This window comes from Myotis yumanensis, unplaced genomic scaffold (assembly GCF_028538775.1).
Source record: "Myotis yumanensis isolate MYYU_CA2020_CCGP unplaced genomic scaffold, mMyoYum1.0.hap1 SCAF_5, whole genome shotgun sequence".
Taxonomy (NCBI): Eukaryota; Metazoa; Chordata; class Mammalia; order Chiroptera; family Vespertilionidae; genus Myotis; species Myotis yumanensis.
In genome coordinates, this window is record NW_027223756.1 from 65,424,293 (window position 1) to 65,446,800 (window position 22,508).

At 40.3% G+C, this 22,508-nt stretch overlaps 1 protein-coding gene and 1 pseudogene across 1 annotated transcript in view; one reads left to right on the top strand and one right to left on the bottom strand.

Annotated features, from left to right (window-relative positions):
* The window catches only part of GUCY1B1 (guanylate cyclase 1 soluble subunit beta 1), a 42,997-nt gene extending 23,811 nt beyond the window's left edge, over positions 1-19,186 (bottom strand). The window contains exons 1-4 of the mRNA XM_070415420.1: positions 19,072-19,186; positions 18,339-18,412; positions 3,270-3,370; positions 845-963 (exon numbers count right to left, since the gene is read on the bottom strand). Coding sequence (XP_070271521.1) covers positions 845-963; positions 3,270-3,370; positions 18,339-18,412; positions 19,072-19,074 — 297 coding nt within the window. The 5' untranslated portion in view covers positions 19,075-19,186. The remainder of the gene's footprint in view (positions 1-844; positions 964-3,269; positions 3,371-18,338; positions 18,413-19,071) is intronic.
* LOC139011947 (U2 spliceosomal RNA) lies at positions 1,387-1,500 on the top strand (annotated as a pseudogene).
* Positions 19,187-22,508: the final 3,322 nt, after the last annotated feature.

The following is a 22,508-nucleotide window of genomic DNA, read 5'->3' on the forward strand; positions in this document are numbered from 1 at the left end:
TAAGACAAAGGCGTTTGGTGATGTCATTTATCTTGTCCTGCACCTGAAATTGCCTTTGCAAGGCCTCTTACTTTCCTTTCTCTAGTAGATTAATTAATATGTAACTCAGAGTTATGATTCTCAAATTTGCTTTGGTGGCAGAGCACCTGTAAGCCAGCGGGCTTTTTCCTAAACAACAAGCTCCGGGTAGAAAGTCATAGATACTGACGTACTATTTAATTATGCTATACAAACTAAGAATGCTTTGCAAAAAAATAATAATAAATAAGACCATGTTTTAGAGCAAAACATAAAACCAAAACTAGTATCAAATATGACCATTAAAAAAAAAAGGCAGTTGGGCCTGCCCAGTGTGGCTCAGTTGTTGAGTGTCAATCTGTAAGTCATGAGGTCACGGTTTAATTCCCAATCAGGGCACTTGCCTGGGTTGCAGGCTCGATCCCCAGTATGGGGTGTGCAGGGGACAGCTCATCAATGATTCTCATCATTGGTGTTTCTATCTCTCTCTCCCCTTCTTTCCTTTCCTCCCTGAAATCAATAAAAACATTTTTTTAAAGGCAGTTGGATATACCACAATAGGCCATGATGAGTTTTTCAAAGAACATTAATTTACAACTTGCATATTTATAGTAATCAAAAGTTAAAAGAAAAAATATGAAGCAAAAATGCTAAAAATGTATTCAAGACCTAATAACTATTATTTTATTGAATTGCAAAAAAATGTCACTATTATTCCATTTCAGCAGCAAGACACTCTCATACAGCTGGCTGAACAACAGGATGCTAGAATCTATGTTAAAGAATCACGAATTCAGCACTTTCAACAAGACTTCAAATTGCTTACCTGTAGGAATTCTCTGACATTAGATCCCAGGACACGCAAGATTGTATCATAACCAGATTCTTGACAAAAGACAAAAAACATCTTCCCAAACATTTGGAGGATTTCTCCAGCGTTGAGATCTATTTTATAGGTTTGAAAGAATAATAAAAACAAAACATATTATACGTAGACTATTATTAATGGGAAGAAGGAAGATAACTGCATAACAACAAAATGTTAAATATCCTCAATTTTTGTGCCTAGTGAATATACATCACATGAAAAATTTCTGTCCAGGACAATACAATGAAACCTGAGAAGACAATACATTACCATGCTAACACTGTACATTTGTACTTAATAGCAAAGCAATCAGTTTCTCAGCTTCCATGACAAACTAGTTAATTAATTTTAAGCTTTTTTTAAATGTATATTTAATTTAGAACTTATTTTTTTCTGAAAAATACAGGAAGATCCTGAAAATCATCCAGAATGCACATGACAATATTTTGGCATAGAAGGATTTTTCTTTATCTAAATACACATATTAATAAGTTGGTTGCATTGCTTCTCGGCCTTTTGGCTAAGATCAAGTGTAGTATCTGTTCTTATCAGTTTAATAAGTTGGTTGCATATAGTATGCACCCTAATATCCTGCTTTTTTGTTTATATCCAATTATTATTTCTTAAAACTTTAAGATTTTTTCTGCAATTTCAATCACTACCTCACTCAACATAGAGATGCAACATTTTATTTAATTGATCCCCTTATTCAAAATGTAAGCTTTTCCAATTTTTGATAATCAAAGTAATTCTGAAGTGAAAGCACATAAATCTTAATGCAAATAAAACTAATAATTTCTTTTGGAAAAATTTTTAAAGAGTTTAAATATTTTTTAAGTGTTTGATTTATTTTTAAACTCTATACTTGACTACACTAGATATTTAATTTTCAAAAATTGACAAATTTATATGAAAAAAATCATACTTGTTTCAAATGAGATTAGATATTTTCTTCTTATTAACAATTCACCATTTTTCTTTGTAATTCTTACATTCTGCAATAAACAGTATTTGCTCTACTAGTTATATTTGGCAAAGCTAAAAAGCTTCTTTCTATTCTATCCAAAGCCTAGTTATAAATTAAGTACTCTGAGAATAAGAGACACTACTTTCAGAAAGACTTTTTTATAAAGCTATTTTTTTTAACTTTGCCTTCATTGCATAAGTTTTGTTTGATATAGATCTATTTCCTGTTTCTTTTACCAATAGCTAACAAAACTTATTATAAAAGAGATTTGGGAATCATATTTTCTCCATTCCACAATGCAGTAATGTAGTAATTATTACACTTGTGCAATTCTGTGCTGTTGACATAGTAATGTATTATTACATTATGGAAATTACTACATTAAGAAGCAATAATTTATTTTTTTCTTCCTCAACATATGGCTTTCTGTGGGGAGGGGCAGAGAGCTCCTCTAGTCTCTAAACCAGCGGTTCTCAACCTGTGGGTCGCGACCCCTTTGGGGGCCGAACCACCCTTTCACAGGGGTCGCCTAAGACCATCGGAAAACACATATATAATTATATATTGTTTTTGTGATTAATCACTATGCTTTAATTATGTTCAATTTGTAACAATGAAAATATATCCTGCATATCAGATATTTACATTATGATCCATAACAGTAGCAAAATTACAGTTATGAAGTAGCAACGAAAATAATTTTATGGTTGGGGGTCACCACAACATGACGAGTTGTATTAAAGGGTCACAGCATTAGGAAGGTTGAGAACCACTGCTCTAAAGAGTTCTTAAAAGGAGAAATAGACTGAGCATAGCCTGAGCCTAACATTATATGTAAATGTCTTCCCATCAGGGTTGTGCAATGCATAACCTACATCCTTGTACATCCTATATAATACTACTAAAAGCCTAATACACTAAGTGTTTGGTTGACTGGTCGGCCGTTCAACCAATCAAAGCGTAATATGCTAATGATATGCTAAGGCCGCTCAACTGCTCGCTCTGATGTGCACTGACCACTGGGGGGCAGACAGTCGACCAGTCACTATGATGTACACTAACCACCAGGGGCAGATGCTCCGACCAGTAGGTTAGCTTGCTGCTGGGGTCCAGCCAATCCAGACTGAGCAAGACGGGCCAGACATGCCCTGGAGCCCTCCCACAGTTCCTCCCGGCTGGCCAACCTCTCACATCTCTCCCTGTCCCCAGTCGTGCACCAGTGGGGTCCCTTGGCCTGACCTGCAACCTCTCGCAATCCGGGACCCCTCAGGGGATGTCAAAGAGCCAGTTTCGGCTCCATCCCCACTAGTGCATAAATTTATGCTCCGGGCCTCTAGTCACTATATAATGGACTATGCATTCCTTTGCACTTGTATGTGTAACCTGGCCAAAGAAGGAAAGTCATATTCAACTTACTGAGGACTTTGCTTGCAGCAGCAACCAAATCATAAGTTTTAGAATCATCATATATTATTCTGACAAGAAACTGTCCTTCTTCATCTAACTGTGCCTCTTTTCTGGAAAACAAAAATGAGAGAGACAGGGGGAAAAAAGCTGGAATAAAAGAATAGGTTCTATAGTTACAATGATTGTATAAATAATGGATTTATATCTGAAATATAGCTTCTTTTTGGCAATTTGTTTAAATCAATGTGCTGTACCTAAAAGTCTGGTGGTTAAGAGGAAATTATTTCACATCCCCCTCCCCAAATTAAAAGGACATAGGTAAATATATTTTAGCAGGGATAACATTTCTATAGTACTTTAACACCCAATCCAACACCTGATATTAAATATAACCAAGAAATAACTTTTGGTTTAATAAATAGTTAGCAAATATTTGTTCAGTTCCTATATATGCCAGGCATTGTTCTAGGCACTGGGAATACAGTGTTTAGTAAAGTAAACAAAAATACCTGATTACCTGGAACATTCATATTCCAGGAGGGGAGACAGAAGGGGCATAAAACTCATAAATGACAAATACAATGGTAAGTTGTTTGGAGAAAAATAAAGCCGGATAGTGGCATAAGGAGTTCAAGTACAATAATTGGAAGCTCACTGAGTAGCCGGAAATTGAGTGGAGTCTGAAGGAGCTCTGGGAATGAGACATGAGCCAGTGGGGAAGTGTGTTCTGGGTAGAGGGAAGAGTACATGCAAAGGGCTAGACAGGAGCAACCTGGGGAGTTGTGGGAACAGTGGGGGCTGGGGTTAAAACAGAGGCAGGGTATTGTAGCTGTAAGGGAACAGATCAGAGAGGTAACCTGAGGTTGGACATTGGAATGACTGACATTTACTTGAAAGAGATGGAGGGTCCTGGTACTTGTGATATGAGCACTGAGACTAGCGGACCTGGTTAAAGGGATCAATTCTGCTACTGCATTGAGAATGGACCAAAGAATCTAGGACAGAGCAAGGAGACCAGTGAGAAGGCTACCACCAACATTCTGGTGAGAAATGCTGCTGACTTGGTTCAGAGCAGAAGCAGAAAAGGGAGTGAGACGTGGCCCATGTTGGGATATATTCTGAAGGCAAATTCAACATGATCTGCTGAGAGGCTGGATGGAGGGTGTGAGAGAAGGAAAGGACACAAAGATGTCACTAAGGTTTTGGCCTGAGCAACTGGATAGATGTTGTCCCCAATTCAGATAGAAGCTGAATTGGGAAAGACTGTTGGAGATGGACAGGGGGGTAAGATGAAGAGCTGTGCTTTCAACGTATTAAAGTTTGAGTGCCAAGTGTACTGAAAACATCTTCTAACACAGTGGTCGGCAAACTCATTAGTCAACAGAGCCAAATATCAACAGTACAACGATTGAAATTTCTTTTGAGAGCCACATTTTTTAAACTTAAACTATATAGGTAGGTACATTGTTATTAACTTAATGAGGGTACTCCTAAGGCTTAGGAAGAGCCACACTCAAGGGGCCAAAGAGCCGTATGTGGCTCACGAGCCACAGTTTGCCGACCATGGTTCTAACATATCCTTAGCCTATTACATACAGTAGCTCAAAATATACCCAGTATTAATTAAAGGGCTTTATAGTAACTGTTAATAGTTGTCATGGTTATATACATATACCTATTTTGATAGGATTTGGATTGTTTTTCTCAAACTAGTGTCCAAAGGGGAAGGAAAATATATTGTCCAAAATATTGCCAGCGGTGGGAGAGAAATGACAAGTTCCCAGATACTGTTCCAATGTTAAATTCACAAAAATACGTGGAGCTTGGATATCAATCTCTGACTCTCAGTCCAAATTTTCTAAATCCTTGTACACTGCCAGGAGAATACAAGAGAAACTAGCCACTATTGTTAGGTAAACTTTCAACACAGTAGCTCGAAATAGCTCCTTAAATGCTGCCACGGCCGGTCACATGGAGTCGCAACCACTTTCTCTTCCTCAGAAGCTATGCTACCACAGCTGCTGCTCATGGCTTTACCAGTGTCTGCTCAAGGGAGCAGTTCAAATAGTGGCATGTCTTAGGTCCAGGTGGGATGGAGATGATCTTTAAAAACCCTGTGTCCTTCAGAGCATACCATTTATTTGCTGGCAGTTATGCATAACAGTGAATGTGGCAAAAAAAATAAAAACCAAACACAGCATAATTTTGTAGGCACAAAAATTTCAGTTCAGAGCCCACAATCCAAATGAACTTGAACAAATCAAATAAAGCACCTGAGCATTAAAACCCCTCTTTTCTAAAATGGGAGCAATTATATAACCCATAAGTGTAAAGAAATAAAGTGCAAAAGAATGTTCTAAGCAGTTGAAAAATTATATATATTACTAGTGACCATAGTACTTCCCATATCTATATATTCAAAAATTTGATGTGAAATCCTCCTCCCTTTTGCTGCACATACACAAACACATCTTTGAAATCCTCAAATCTTTTTAATACTCAAAGTCAGTGAAATATCCCCAAATCATAACAACTTAATCTACAAACAATGACTTATCATTTGATAAATGCTATTATGTACCTTATGCATTCTAATTTCTATTTGTATAAAAATACAACATACTGATGCTCCTTGACTTATGATGGGCTTATGTCCCAATAAGTGACCCAATAAACATCATACATTGGAAATATAAGTCGAAATATTTAAGTTGAAAATGCATTTAACACACCTAACCTAGCCCACCTTAACTGTGCTCAGAACACTTACATTAGCCTACATCTGGACAAAAATCGTCTAACACAAAGCCTATTTTATAATAAAGTGTTGAATATCGCATTTATTTGATGGGCTACAGTATCTGGAAAATGCTGGCAACACAGTATACTGTAGAGTACCAGCTGTTCACCCTCGCCACCGCGTGGCTGGCTGAGCTCACTGACACTGCTCAGCATCACTAGCCTGGGAGGAGATCAAAATTCAAAATTTGAAATGTGGTTGCTACTGAATGCATATCGCTTTCTTCCAATCACAAAGTCAAAAAATCTTATGTCAGACCATCATAAGTCAGGGTCCATTCGTATAAGAAAAAAGCTTTAAAAAAATCCTCCACTATCCTGAGATACACACTGTTATTCAATTTGTTCATGCTTGAATATACTTGTATAAATAACACACACTAGATAATACTGCTTTCAAACCCCCTTTCTTGACTTACTATTTGATAGACATCCATTTATTATTAAGTATATTTCTATACCTTGACTACATAAAATTGTATTCTATACACATATTAAAATTTTAGTAGATATTTAGATTGCTCTTATTTTTTCACAAGTGCAAACAATGTTGTGATGAATATTTGGTAGCTAACAATTTATATTTCTGTGTAAAATAGGATAAATGTTTCGAAATGGAGTTGCCGATCTGAAGGACGTGGATAGACTAATTTTTCTCACGTTGTCACTAATATCTTGCTATGCAACAGCATTGCTCTACAGACTGAAATTTAAAAGCCTCTGATTTAGGGCATCCTAATAAAATATCAATTGATTTTAGGTAAATATATAATAAAATACAAATTAGTTCATGCTCTCACTGTGCCCTATTCTGTTTCTTCCAGTGGGGACAAATCAGATGACATAACTTCTGGAACCGTCTCAGTTTCTTGGAAGCACCAATCCATAGCACCCATTACGTGAATGATGTACAAACAGAATACAAAGTCCCTCTAAATAAAATAGAGGAATGGCTACTTCCCTAGAATTCCCCTAACCATGAGTCAAGGCACCCTTTCTTTCCTAGCTTTCCTTTTAATGAAATAAGCTCCCTTATCTTTTAAGCTTTGCTTCCTGAACTGATCAACCCAACATGCTCCCTGGAGGAAGGCTGAAATAATAAATGAAACAGTAGGACATGAGAGGAAATAATCACTTCCATTAAAACTTCCACACTGAATTCCAATGACTTCTCCAAAATATTTAGGATTCCTTGTTTATTATATTTATGTTTAAAATCTTTGGGAGCTTTGGGTCACTCTTTATTCTTTCCCACCAATGCCCTCCACCACTCCCCACTCCATACCCCACCTCAGGGAAGGGAGTTTTGCCACAAATATTTGAGCACCTATTATGCCCGGGGACTTTTCTAAGCACTTTAAATATACCAATGGACAAAATAAATGTCCCTGTCCTCATAGAGTTTACATTTTAGCTGGCAGAAACAAGCAATAAACAATAAGCATAATATATGCTCAAATTTTATAATCTATGATGAGGTGATAGATGCTACAAAAGAAAGTAGATGAAGATAAAGGGGTGAGAGCAGCACCTAGGAGCAAGGGGCAGGATGCAATGCTAGATGTAGTCAGCATGGAGGCTGCCTGGAGAAGTTAGCATCAGAGCAAAGACTTCAGGAGGCAAAATTGATCTCTATGACTTAATAGTCTTTCGGGACCCATTTCCCTTCTTCTGTAGCCCATTCTTCATCTTTTTCCCTTATCAGAGGAAAAGCTAATTGGAGATATTATAATAAACAGTTTAGGGAGACTTGATTGAATACATTAAACTGAACGGAATTTACAGTGCAAACGGAGTAGTAAACAAAAGAATTCCAGGCCACTTGGTCATTGAAGACAAACTCTCACCTGGGGAAAAATGGCAAATAATTGCATTCTATACATTTGTAGCTACAATAACTGTTTAAAAACTGAGTATTTATAAATGAAAATTTTTCCAAGTAGCAATTCATTTCCTAGTTACTTTTAGAGATGGCTATTTGTTATAGTTTAAACTGATCATTTATTTGCAGCACTTACCCTTCCCCTAAAGGGTAGTGTGCATATATCCTATATAATAAAAGGCTAATATGCAAATCGACTGAATGGTCACTATGAAGCACACTGACCACCAGGGGGCAGACGCTCAATGCAAGAGCTGCCCCCTGGTGGTCAGTGTGCTCCCACAGGGGAAGTGCTGCTAAGCCAGAAGCTGGGCTCACTGCTGGCGAGTGCAGCAGTGGTGGTGGGAGCCTCTCCCACCTCTGTGGTAGTCAGACATCCCCCGAGGGCTCCTGGACTGCAAGAGGGTGCAGGCCAGGCTGAGGCACCCCCCCCAAGTGCACAGATTTCATGCACCAGGCTATGTGTATATATATATATATATATATATATATATAATGGTAGTATTTTGTGGTTTTGATTTATGATTTTTGATGTTTGGTTTTTTAATCACTGGTGCCTAACCCAAGTGCCTGGAGTAGAACATGCATGCATTCAATAAATGCATGCATGCTTTAAAGTAAGTGAAGGAATGAATTAGCTACAAATATTTCCCCATGAGTTTCCAAAGTCCCTACTGAAAATCAAACAATCAAATATTACTGTCAAAATATTGTTCTATTATTTAAAAAAAAAAAAGGTATAGCCAACTGGTGTTACTCAGTGGTTGAGCATCAACCCATGAAGCAGGAGATCACAGTTCGATCCTGGTCAGGGACATGCCCAGGTGCAGGAGGCAGCTGATCAGTGAGTCTCTGTCATCTCCATCTCCCTTCCTCTCTCTGAAATAAAAAAACACATATAAAAGATTAATATATATATATATGTTGTCAGAAATATCCAGGCAACATTTCTAACAACTCTTTACTTAAGGAGATATTCCTTAACTCCAAAATGTGAATGCACAAAACTGAATTAATATTCTGAACCTGAGCTCCAGCTATTATACACTTTTCAAGTAAGTTTAGTATTCTAAAGGATTGCTGGCTTTTAGGTAAATACGTTCCCTTGGAAGTATGAAAAAATGAGTATTCTGAAGTGGGAGATCCTGAATACAGGCATCTGAGAAAGGAGTCTCAGAACAGGGTGTGGTCTCAGGCAGAAAAGGTCAACATACATCACACAATCAACCCAATCAATGACAGTTCAAAGGGGTCTTGATCCTTTAAACACCCTTATCACAGAGCATGTCCTACAAACAACAGTATGTAGGTGTTGTCTTGTTAATAAATGGGATGTTCCATTGTAGTGAGCTGTAAAGGACATCATGAATGCTGGTTTGTGTCCAGCCATTATTAAAATTAAAATCTACCAATATAAAACACAGATAATAACTATAAGCAACATCTTAATTAAAAATGTATATATATTTTTGTGAGTGGGTGCAAAGCATTAATGGCTCTCAATTTTCAATAACCCAATCCAATGATTCCCAATGAGTCTGAATCCCCGGAAGGGCAGACTCTGGTTTGAGAGAGCTGCCACGGAGCGAGGCCCTTCACATGCAGCGATGGCTTCCTGCTTGGGTCCTCTTTCAGTTGGTAAAGGTCAGTCCTTTGGACTCAACGTGTTCACTCATCCAAGGACTGTAAACAGTAACCGTAAATGCTCACATGCGTGACATAGATTTTGGCAAAGTAACATCAGTCTTGATATATAATTGCATTTTTTCTGACTGTGTTCAGCTTACCACGTGAGAGTTTCATTAGTAATGGCTTGAATTTTGAAACCATATGCACAAACATTTCAAACAATTCCCTTTTCAGTAGCTTCAGCAGACAAATGAATTTGCTTATTAGCCACCCATTTAATCGTCAACTCGCCTCCTGAGTACATCCGGTCACAGCTCTTCTAAAAATAAAACAAATTGCTCACAATTTCTGAGGCTCTGATTTCCTGTAGCAGATGTGCCAGTTGGTGAATAAAACCACGTTTAAAAATATGACAAGCAGCCTGGCCCTTGTGGCTCAGTGTTTGAGGGCCAACCTATGAATCAGGAGGTCACAGTTAGATTCCCAATCAAGGCACATGCCCAGGTTGTGGGTTTGATCCCCACTAGGGGGCGTGCAGGAGGCAGCTGATCAGTATACTCTCATTGATGTTTCTATCCCTCTTCCTTCTTCTCTGAAATCAATAAAATAAATAAATAAATATGACAAGCAAAATAACCTGTGCAAGTTCTTGAAAAGTTCAGGGGAGACAAAAACAAAAACGGGTGGTACTAACACACATCCTTGTTGTCCATCTCCATGCTCATCTGGTTGTCTTTGGAAAAGAGAAGGTCATAGGTCCTGCTTTTGGGGGGAAAGCACATAATATGACCATTCCAAGCCCATCTGTGTCCACATTCCTGCTCTGATGATTAACAGCTGAGTAGTTTGAGACACCGTTTTAAAGTACTGAAGCTTCACTTCCCCAATTTATAAAATGAGAATAATAGATATCTATTTTTTGTGGTGGTTATTGTGAGAATTAGGTGTAGAACCATATGGTAAGTGTCATATATATATATATATATATATATATGAATTATAAAAGGTATATATGAATTACCTTTCACATTTTAATTTCCAGAGAATAGAGCACATGTACATTCATATATAGAGAGAGAGAGAGAGAGAGAGAGAGAGAGAGAGGCTTTCCCCTAGGCCACCAATTTTCAACCAGTGTACCGAAGAATTTTTAAAACGTGTAACACCTGATTATTTAGTCAGGAAAACTGACCTCTTTTCCCTTAGATTGTCAATAAAAAATGACAACAGCCAACACAACAACAGCCATCTGGTGTGAATGAGTCAAAACTATACCTTTTTTTTTTTTTTTGGTCAAATCACCAAAAAACATGTTTCTTTGGTGTGCCTCAGAATTTTAGTAATTAGTTTAAGTGTGCCATGAGATGCAAAAGGTTGCAAATCCGCTTTCCTAGGCAATAGTTATAATAGTTAGATAGAGGCTAGAGGCTAGTGAGACAAGAGAGATAAACAAGTAGTAGAAATAACATAATTATATACTGTGGCATGTACAGTGAGACGTAAGTACAGTTTTGGAGGTAAAGGAAGGCTTCCTTAAGAAATAACATTAGTTTTGTCATCTCAAAGCTGAGCCATATTTAAGTTAATGGGAAGGGTGGAGTGAGTGAAGAAAAGGAGACCCTTCTAAACTCAGGCTTTTGTTATCCTCACACACGTAAAAACTCAGTGTGCAGCAGGAACAGAGAACTGGCCCATGAGGCTACAGTGCTGACAGCGACTGCGACGTAAGGACTGAAAGGTCCCACGTTTGAGTGACTTGAAGATTGACCGCAAATAATTTCAATAAAGCAACAATTTCATATTGCATGATTCAATAATGATGGGCAAGTAGATCAGAATATGCGATAAAAGCAAAGCTGCAGTAACAAGGAATAAATACTTCGAGTGTTTCAGTTACTGGGAGTAGAAACTTCTTTAACCTCAATATCTTTGATATAGAAAAAAAGCGTTCAGTTTTGCTAGGCATAAACAAAGGCACCATTTCCCCCACTGTTTCCTTTTTAATGAATGAAGTGGCAAAGTAGCAAATGGAAAAGCTGCAAGTACTCAGGTCTTCTGAGTTGTCAGCCTCTGAACTGGGCCAGCTATACAGATCTCTTTAAGTGTGTTTTCCTGTTGACGTCCGCAGAGTATCCACCCAGAACTATCACTTTCCAACACCATGAAGAGAAACATTTGCTATGGAAAGAGTCGAAAGGACATCTGTTCCTTGCAAACTAAACCAACGCCCAGTTAATGTTGGCCACAATTAGGTCTGGGTATGTAGGAGAATACAGATTTTCTGATTTATCCTCTGGTGCTCATTTTAATGACCCACCCAATAACATGCTTCTTTGTGTTTTTTTTAATTCTCAAAAATTGCAGAATGCTAGGAAAACAAAGACCCAGCTTGAATCCCATGGTTGCCTCAGATCATCAAAGTAAAACCCTGAGATAAGATCAGGTTTATCTCCTGGGCTCCATGCTGCTCACCTGACATGGCCCAGGTTCTGAGAGAGTCCTCTGCAAGTGCTCACTGATGGGTATGTGAAAGGTTTACAGTCAGATATTTACTTTTACCTAAAAGAATAACTTCAAATGTTGGTGATGTACTTATCAGCTAATGTACTGTGCCTTCTTTCATCTTTTAGGCTAACTGGCCTATCTTTCTAAGGAAAAAGGTCTTGATCCTAACAATTACCCAGTTTACCTATTTTTTAGAATCTTAATATTAATTTGTTTATTTGTATTGAGGAAGTTTCTGGGTACAAAAATTAATATGGTTTCATTTTTGCATGTATACTATATTAGCTCCTATTTCTAACTTAAAAGGAATAGTAAATGGCACCAAAAGAGCTGGATTGAAGTACTGACTTCAATGATAAAGCTGACTTTATCATTAAAAAATATAAAATTGATCCTGGTCAGTGCCACTCAGTGGTTGAGCATCCACCCATAAACCAGGGGGTCAAGCCCACATGGCAGGTTGTGGGTTTGATCCCCAGGAGGGGATGTACAGGAGTCAGCTGGTGGATGTTTCTCTCTCATCCATGTTTCTATCTCTCTATCCCTCTCCCTTCCTCTCTCTCCAAAATTAATAATAATTTAATAAATAAAATAGAATAAAATAAAAAACACTGAGCTCACTTGTATGTGGAAGCTAATAAGAACAAACTCAGAGAAACAGAGAGTAGAGTGACAGTGACCAAGGCTTAGGTGTGGGAGAAATTAGCAGCTATTGCTCAAAAGGTACAGACAACCAGTTATAAGATTACCAAGTTGATTATCTTATATAATAAAAGGCCAATATGCAAATGACAGAACTGCAGAACAACCGATACCTATGATGCGCACTGACCACCAGGGAGTAGATGCTCAATGCAGGAACTACCCCCTGGTGGTCAGTGCACTCCCACAGGGGGAAGTGTCAGCCACTCAGCCAGAATCCGGGCTCATGGCTGGTGAGTGCAGCGGCGGTGGCAGGAGCCTCTCCCGCCTCTGCGGCAGCGCTGATGTCTGACTGCCCATAGGAAGCAGGCCTAAGCCGTCAGTAGGACATCCCTCAGGGCTCCCAGACTGCAAGAGAGCACAGGATGGGCTGAGGGCCCCCTGCCCCATGCACGAATTCCATGCACCGGGCTTCTAGTAGCTAATAATACTGTATCATACGCTTGAATGTTGCTAAGAGAGTAGATCTTACATGTTCCCACCCCAAAAAGGAAATGGTCACTATGTGGCACAATGGTGGTGGTAGCTAATGCTAAGGTGGCAGTCACTTCACAATGTATAAATGTATCCAATCAACACATTGTACACTTTAAACTAAGCTGGTGGAAGTGGGGGGACTGTGCTAGAAAGGCCCTTCCTATCTCAAATGAGCATTGTAGTACTCAACTGAAATGACAGAGAAAAGAATTTTGGAAGTATCGAACAGCATATATTATATAAAGTACCACTAATATATTAAAACTTACATGTGCAAGAGTATAGTGATTTACTTAGATAGCCTCATGAATATGAAAATCTGATTAAAACACAGTATACTATTTTGTTTGCATTCATTCGTTTTGATAAAATGAATACTGAGAACATATGCTGCGTTTTCAAACAACAAATAGGAGTTGAGGGAAAGAAAAAAGAGTCAAAATGACAATGAAGTTGCTACTTTTCCTAGAGTGATGAAGGAACATTTAGACTGGTATAGTATATACACTTCAATGAGCTACTGCTATTTAAAGGAGAGCTTCATATCTTTCAGGTGAGCTGGGGAAAGGAAAAGTTGAAACACTTTGATTCTAGAGAAAAATAATAGCTACCACTTATCAATGTTATTTTTCAGGATCTGTGTTTAGCACTATTCAACATATTACAACATTATAGAGTAGGTATTATCTACTCCTTATATACAGTTGAGGTAGGTATCTACTCCTTATATACAATAATGTGCCAGTTTATTGCTAGGGGATGTCCGACTGCCACGTTAGCAATGGCTACATGGCCACTAGCTCCTACAATAAAGACTCTCTTATACATCCACAAGGTCTCATGGCATCTTCATCTACCACCTGGCATCCAAGAAAGTCCAGCCCCTGGCAGAGGGGCTCAGACCTGACAGTTGGCATAGTTGGGCAGGATCAGGACCTGTGGACCTGACAACGACACAGTGAGCAGAGAATAAAGGAGGAACTGAGTTCCCAACAGTTAGTACAGTGAGCAGGGTTCGAGGAGGAACTTGCTCTGACACTTGGCACTGTGTGCCGAATTCAGAAGCATGTGTGGGTTCAAGGAGTGAGTGCTCCCACATGATTATATCATTCACTTTTCCATCCTCCAAGTCCAAAACACAGACTACGCTCTTTAAAAATAAGATTAACTAGAGAATGAAAGAATGAATGAATCAATGAAAAAATCAATGAATGCCTGCCTTACTATAGGTAAATTAGATATATAAGCATACTAAATATATATGTATTCTTTATACAAAGATGATGATTGACAGATTCTAGAGAAAATTACTCCAATATTTATCAACTATCAGTGTCATTATATAATTTTCAAATCTCATACCAAAATTTTGATCACAATGTTTATCTCTGATTTTTCAGTAATACAGAGAAGGGCTGATCAATACACTATGTAGCACTTAGGCATTTCAAGTCAGTATTTGTTCCTTGGTCTGCTCAATTCTAGGCACAATAGTTTTTACAAACTTGTTTTTATTTGTTTTTAATAGACATTTAATCATCTTAGATTTTTTTTCTTATTTGAATCCATTTTTACGTTCCAATGACATTAAAAAACCTAAAATCAAATCCAGTAATTTGATCCAATGATTAGTCTTTCCAGGACTAATGAAAGGGTAACATAGCTGATTAAATAAAGTATGTAGGTACTGTTCTAATATATATATCTTGACTTTGTGGGGGTTTTTTTTTTCTGAAATAAAGATTGGTTTTTCTCTTCCCTTAGAAACCATGACTTCCAAAAAGGACTATCTGAAAACTGAAAGGAAACCAACAAAAAACTTGAAGTAGATTCAGAGATCTCTTTTGCTTTTTAACATGTATTTATGGTCTAGATCAGAGGTGGACAAACTATAGTCAGTTGGTCAAATTCAGCCCGCTACCTGTTTTTGTCTGGTCCAAGAGCAAGGACTATTTTTTACATTTTTAAATGGTTACATCTTAATAGTTATATAGACACCTACATAATATCCTCAATATTGACCCTTGGCCTCCAGCACCTAAAATATTTACTATCAGACCTTTCACTATCTACCCTCCATCTATTCTAGACCATTTATCTTTTTCTTAAAAAGGGGAATTTAAAGTTCTTGGGAAATGGTTACATTGTTGGGAGTGTAAGTAAATGCTGAGTTTACAATGAAGCATTTTTTGGCTCTTATCCACTTAGAACTTTCTGTCTGGAATCTGTTACTTGGGATTTTATTTGCCATTAAATGTTTGGCATCCTTTCTTATGAAGCATGGATGGCCATTTCCTACTAAATCAAAAAAGTATGATGTAAATTTTTTAAACATCAATGTAGACAGTTTCTCAGAGACCAAAAATGAAGATAGAGGAGTATGGTACTTAATGAGACAAAACAAGTTTTCTCCATAAATTCAGTTTTTCCTAAGAAGTTGAAACTGAAAACATCTTGCACCACTGACTAGTGATCCTCCTTAGAGCTGAGGGTGAGGTCTGGAGAAGGGAATCAGAATCTCCCAGGGAGCATTTTAAGATTAAATTCCTCCAACTGCTCCCCTGCCCCCAGGCAGTGAGAATCTGTTTGGATAGGCCAATGCTCTGAGTAATAATGCCTCAGTGGGACTACCTGGGTTGGAAACCAATGACCTGCTTCAGTGCCCTGAACTATGTTCTCTGGTTCAGATACTAAACTGTACCCAAGACAAGATGGGCTCCACCAAAAAGTATGTTTGGGAAAAAAAGAATCAAAATGAACACCTGGATTGTAAAGGCTAGTTTAACTAATAGTATTTCCCTTTCAAGAGCACATAATCCTTGAGATAATTTTATTTAAAAAAAAAAAAAGAGAGAGAGAGAGCCTGGTGTGGCTTAGTGATTGAACATCAACCTATGAATTAGTAGGTCACAGTTAGATTCCCCATTAGGCCACCTGACCCAGTGATCCCCAGTAGGGGGCGTGCAGGATGCAGCCGATGATTCTCATCATTGATGTTTCTATCTCACTCCTTCTCCCTTCCTCTCTGAAATCGATAAAAATGATATTTAGAAAAAAGAAACACCCATATGATTTGTTTCATTTTATCATAAAAAGGTATTTGAATAATTTAAATTGTCAACATTTGAATAGATTAGGAACACTGTTTAAAGCAATTTAGAGATACATTAGGGCATTAAAATATTGATGTTTAATTTAAAATTAATAGTTTTTCAAAGTAGAATGTAACAATATTCTTAGTGATTTGGCAGAATTAAGTTTCACATCAGTGTAATTTGTATATTTTTAAATATTTTTACTTTCTCTGGGGAAAACATAGCCAATACAAGCAAATAGCTTGATAATTTAATTTTTTTAAAAATTTTGATATATTTCTCTATGACATAAAATTTTCCATCTCTGTATTTAACAGTAATCTAAATTGATAATGGGTAGGGTACATTCTAAATCTGGTTAAAATGCATAACAACTGTTTAACCATATAGCCATATTTTATTGTGCTCTCAAAATTCTAAATATATTCATTGTCATAGCATATCCACCAGAAAAAATGGGGATTTGTAACTTACACATGAGAAAACATCGTTTTCATAAATTTACAAAGAAAGTGGCTTAAAAATAATCCTATACTTGTTACATTGTTTAAAATCCTACTCTTGATATCTCCCATATACCTGTCCGCTAAGCAAAATAAAAATTCTGAAAGCATTAATAAGATTCACAGAAAATTCAAATCTCAAAGTAAGCTTTAGTTTCAACATTCTCATTTGATTTAACTGCATAATTGCCAAACCTCCACTTCGTTTATAATATGTAGGTGTGCTCTCTGGGTAACATAAATACAGCTTATGGATAGTGAACGGATGCTCATTGATACAGGCCCAAGAGAAGAAAAAGTTGCATTTTAGTATTGCATATTTAACCCTGGTCATTTCCATGGAAACTATTTATAAAAAAAAAATCCCTATCGTGTAACTGTATAATAAGCTTAATGCTAATAACTATAATGTATGGGGGGGGGGGTGTGAAATAGCATGAAAGCATCTCCTACTTGATATACTAAAATCAGGGAGGACAGAAAATACGAGTATAGAATAGCAATGTGTTCTCCTTTGCCCCCCCAGGTAACCGCGCCCTCCGCCTCCATTTAATGTGACAGATTAGACTGCTGTTCCAATATGAAAATCCATAAGTACGATTTTGTTGTAGCTAGTTGGTTTGGGTCATCTATGCAATAAGTTAAATGCATATTTCACTAGAACAAAGGGAAAGGCCTCTGTTAAATTGAAATGCTCAATATAGCCACAGAGACGATCCATCGTTTCAACAGGTTTACTAGTAAACTCTCAGGTGTCTGTGGTCTTTCCGTCCCATCAGGAGTCCTGGGCTCAGAGTTCCAGCCTGAAACTAGGATGCCCTCCCACAACTGACAGCCTCCACCATAGTTGAAGCAGAAAGGGTGTGTGTGTGCGGGGTGGGGGTTGGGGGGTGTAATTCGGGGAAAATGAAAGGGCAAACATTCCAATTCCACTTTATTTCAAAATGAATAGATGCAGGTGATATTCACAGTTGCTCAGGAAATAGTCTCAAGTTTTAGCATCGTGAAAAGGCGTCACTCTGCTTATGTCTGCGAGGTGTGTACATGTGCAAGGAGCCGGGTCTCCCGTTTGTGTCTAAGGCCTCTGGGAACTGGAACGTGGCGGAGGCCTGTGTGGTCCCCGGGGCCCTTCTCCGCGTGGGAGCCGCGGGGCCTGCAGAGCCTGGGAGCGCCCGGCGCGGGCAGCGCGTTCCCACGCTCGGGCGGGTCCCGAGGCCGTGCCGACCCGGAGGCTCCGAGCTCTCCCTCCTTCCCGGGCTCTCCCCTCCCAGCCTCTCCCGCCCCGGCGGCCCCTCCTCCCGGGGTCCCGGCCCGGAGCGTGGGAGCGCAGCTGCGGCCGCGAGCGGCGGGCGGAGGCATCTCTGCGATGCGCGTCCGCGACGGGAACAGGCAGCGGGGAATGAATCGAGGAGCGGGGAGCAGCTCCCGGGGCCCCTCCACGCGCGGCGCCGGAGCCGGGCCCGAGCTCCAGGAGCCAGTCACTTACTTGATGTCCTCCCACACCTCCGGGCCGTAATTGCGGATCACCAGCAGCTCCAGCGCGTGGTTCACAAACCCGTACTGTAGGGACACAGGGAAGCCTGCGCGTCAGGGACCGGCTGCCGATGGAAGAGGCGCGAGGGAGAGGCTGCCTTGACTGCCTCCCGGCTGCTTTAACTTTGGGTCCAACCTATTCGGGGTGCTCGCCGCTAAAGAGGGGTGCCTCTGGGTCGCCACCCACGCCACCAATAGGGGGCAGATCCTCTCCATCACCGCCCACCCCACACCCGAGTCGAGCCGCAGGGGGCTGGCCGCCGCTCACCTGTCACGGCCAGGAGGCAGGCTGGGCAGCGGGGAAGCATGGCGGGGGGCGGGTGGGGGGGAGGAGGGTGCAGGGCTCACAGCCTCCCTCACCCGCAGGGCCCGCCGGAGCCGGGAAAGCGCCGCGTCTCGGCTGCACGGCCCCTTCCCGGGCTCGGGAAAGCACGGCGGACCCCCTTGGAAGCAAAGGCACCCACGGCCCCCGCCGATCCCTCCCCCCCTCCCTCCCCCCCCACCCCACGGCGTTCCCATCTCCTCTGCTCCGGACGCGGGCAAACTGCGAGGCTGCTCCCGCGACAAGCGGTGCGCTCCCCGGGACCCAGCGCCAAGCTCCGGCGGCGCGATCGGTTCGCTTGGGCTTCCAGGCCCGGTCCAGCTGCGGTTTGTGGGTTCGGCCTGAGCCGGCTGAGAGCACTCACCATGGTGTCTGCGCCCGGGATGGGGGAGGATGCCCCCGCGGAGAGGCACGGCGGAAGGGACCCTGGCTACGGAGGCGACAGCGCAACAGGACCCCAGCGGCAGCATAGAACTGGAATGAGCGCAGTGGTCTCGGTCCGCCTTGATTGCCACCTCTTCCCAGCCAATAGCGAGTCGAGCCGCAGGGGGCTGGCCGCTGCCTCCTAGTTTTCAACCAATCGACGGCAGAGGAGGGAATTCAGATGCTGTCACTACTGCTGCGCTCCAGGTCTTCCCGCCCCCGCCCTAGTGACAAGGCTTTCATTCGAGGCCACAACAATGACGATGGAGAAGCTCCAGTTTTGTTCCTTGCATGAATTTTGGGGCAGGAAGAATGCAACTATTGTAGTCCCCCCAAATATATTCTTATCCAAAGATCTACCCGCAGAGGTAGCAAAAACTGAGTAGAGGTGTGTGTGTGTGTGTGTGTGTGTGTGTGTGTGTGTTTATCTTGCAATGCACAAGCCTTAAAAGGAATAAGCCCTCGTGGTCAGCATCCTTCTTGTTTCATGTCATCTTGCAGAAAAATATTTCCTTTGTGGCTTGGTCCTGCAACAGTTTATGGTAAACTGAAAGCTAATAATACTGAGCTTCACACATTTTGCTTTCAGTCAATGGGACTAGTTGAGTGAGTTAGCTAAAATTTTCAGCAATGTAGTTTGGTGAGCGTAGTGTCAAAACAAGCTCTGCCCATTACTAAACTTCTCTACAGATCCAGTAATGATCTGTGCTTGCTCCTGGTGAGATGCCTGATCCCAGATCATGGCCAGGAACCATGAATCCGAAGTTTTTGACTGTCGAGAATTTGGTCTCTGTTGTTGTTTCTCAGAGCTAACTGATGAACTGTGAAAGGCCCGGTACAAAATGAGTGGACTTTTAATTAATCTAGCCCCAGTCTATAATCTATGAGGCATTTGAATTAGTTAATGCTCTGAGCCTCACCACAGGGATAAGAAGGAACTGTCTGATGATTAAAACTCTGTGCTTGGGGTACATGGACACGCTTGACGAGAGTGAGGTGAAAAGTGAGGAAGGGAAGGCAAGCATTGCTTCCAGATCACAAGGGTCAAGTGGACCTGAGAAGCCAAGATGATATTCTATGATATGAGTAGTTTGCTGTGAGAACAGTATCAACATGGTGAGAGAAAAGGTCAAACCTATAAAACTGCTAGCATCCATACCCAGGGACCTATCTTGAGGCATAATTGGTTCATAAATAATTACATAGGAAACAAATAAAACAATGACAGATAATAAAAATACTAATGTTGAATAGTAAATTATAAATTTACAATGACAAATAATAAAACTATCAATGGTGAAATTATAAAATAAATTAGAATCTTTCATACATGGAACACTTTACTTTGTACAAATATTAAAATATTAAACCATTATGAATATTAGCTGTTAATTTTAATTATTAAAATAGCCCATTGCTCTATAGAGCCATGAAAACACTAGATACAAAATGATACAGAAAGAGAAACTGACATGAGAAACATTGATTGGTTGCCTCTCATACCTACAGCCTAGGTATGTGCCCTGTCAGGGAATTGAGCCCATTACCTTTCAGTGTATGAGAGACACTTCAACCAAATGAGTCACACCAGTCAGGGCAACCCTCAATTTTTTAATGGTTATACAGAATAAGGTGTCATTTGGATAACAAGAACACATATACATATACATTGCTATAAAAATGCATAGGAAATTTTTTTATCTCTGTTGTTTGTAATTAAAACCAGTGGCTGCCCTAATTGGTTTGACTCAGTGGATAGACCATCAGCATGGGTTTGATTCTGGTCAAGGGCACATGCCCAGGTTGCAGGCTCGATCCCCAGTAGGGGGCGTGCAGGAGGCAGCTGATGAATGATTCTCTTGCATCATTGATGTTTCTATCTCTCTCTTCCTCTCCATCCTTCTCTCTGAATAAAGTAAAAATATATAAAATAAAAATAAAAAAACAGTGGCTGAAGGGACCAAGGCTTTTACTTTTTGCATTATGACCTTCTGTATCTTTTGATTATTTTCTATTCACAGGTAATAACTTTTTTTAACTTGTTAAAAAGACTTTTTCTCATTTCTCGACCTGTCTTCCTTTGAACAGCAGTAGAGTGAGCTGTGGTATCCTGAACTTTAGACTCTTGATAGGTAAAAACAGGGAAGAAAATTGCTCTCTAGTGATGAAAATGAAGGAAGTTCACCTTGAGAAGATGAGAGCAAAAATGAAGAATGAGCACCCTGCCAACTTCTTTTCTATCGCTGAAGTTCTAACTTCTACCGTCACTGTTCTTTTGGACCAGTAACTCTTTGAGCGTATCGCCCTTCTGTCCAACACCTACATGCATTTGTAAAGATGTTATACTGTGTGTGTTTTTTCTAACTGTCTTATATTCACTCAGAATCTCAAGGAAGGTCTGTTCACTAAAACTTTGCCAATTTTTGTTTGGTCCACAAGATACTACAAAGGATCTGCTGATCAGGGATAGAAGTAGGCCACCAGCCATGGAAGAACCCAAAACAGGTCACTATGCTTCTGTAAACTCCCTACCCATGGTCCCTACTGCTGACAATGGAACATAGAAATCAGGTCACAAGTAGGTTATGCCATATTTTCAGAAACAATAAATTGCCCTTTTCTCTGTATGGCCCAAGCTGAAGAGAATCAGGGAGGACAAGGAGAAGCCTAGGGGATGGCTTAGCCAGCCATAGTGTCAACCCTAACTATTTGAAAACCAGTCCAATGCATAAAAATTAAATAAATAAAAAGGCATACCAGGGTAAAGGCTAGGCCCTCCACCTTGCCCCAGGGTAAGGGCTACGCCCTCCACCTTGCCCCAGGGTAAGGGCTACGCCCTCCATCTTGCCCCAGGGTAAGTGCTCCATCTTACCTTGGCCACGTGCTTGGCAAGAAGCTTCTTCCCTGAAGTCTAAGCCTCTGCTAGCCACACCCAGGAACAAGACACCGACTCTTGTCTGGCCAATCGGCAGAGCACAGTCCTTTCTCCTCCCCTTACTCCAACTCCCCCTATATAACCCGTCTCCACACAGAGTTATCTCTCTCTCTCTGCTTCCTGCTGCTGTGTTGGCAAGGTGGGGGAGCCGAGCTAGCTCGAATAAAGACTCTTATGCTTTTGCATCGGAAAAAAAAAATAAAATAAAATAAAAAAAAATAAAAAGGCATACATGGCTTTCAGAAATGTCCGCTGAAATGACTCACATTTTCAACTAATAAAAATAAATTAGTAGCCTGGCAGGTGTGGTTCAGTGGTTCAGCATCAACCCATGAACCAGGAGGTTGTGTTTCTTTCTGGTCAGGGTACATACTCAGGTTCGATCCCCAGTGGGGGGGGTGCAGAAGGCAGGCCATTGATAGTTCTCTCTTATCATTGATGTT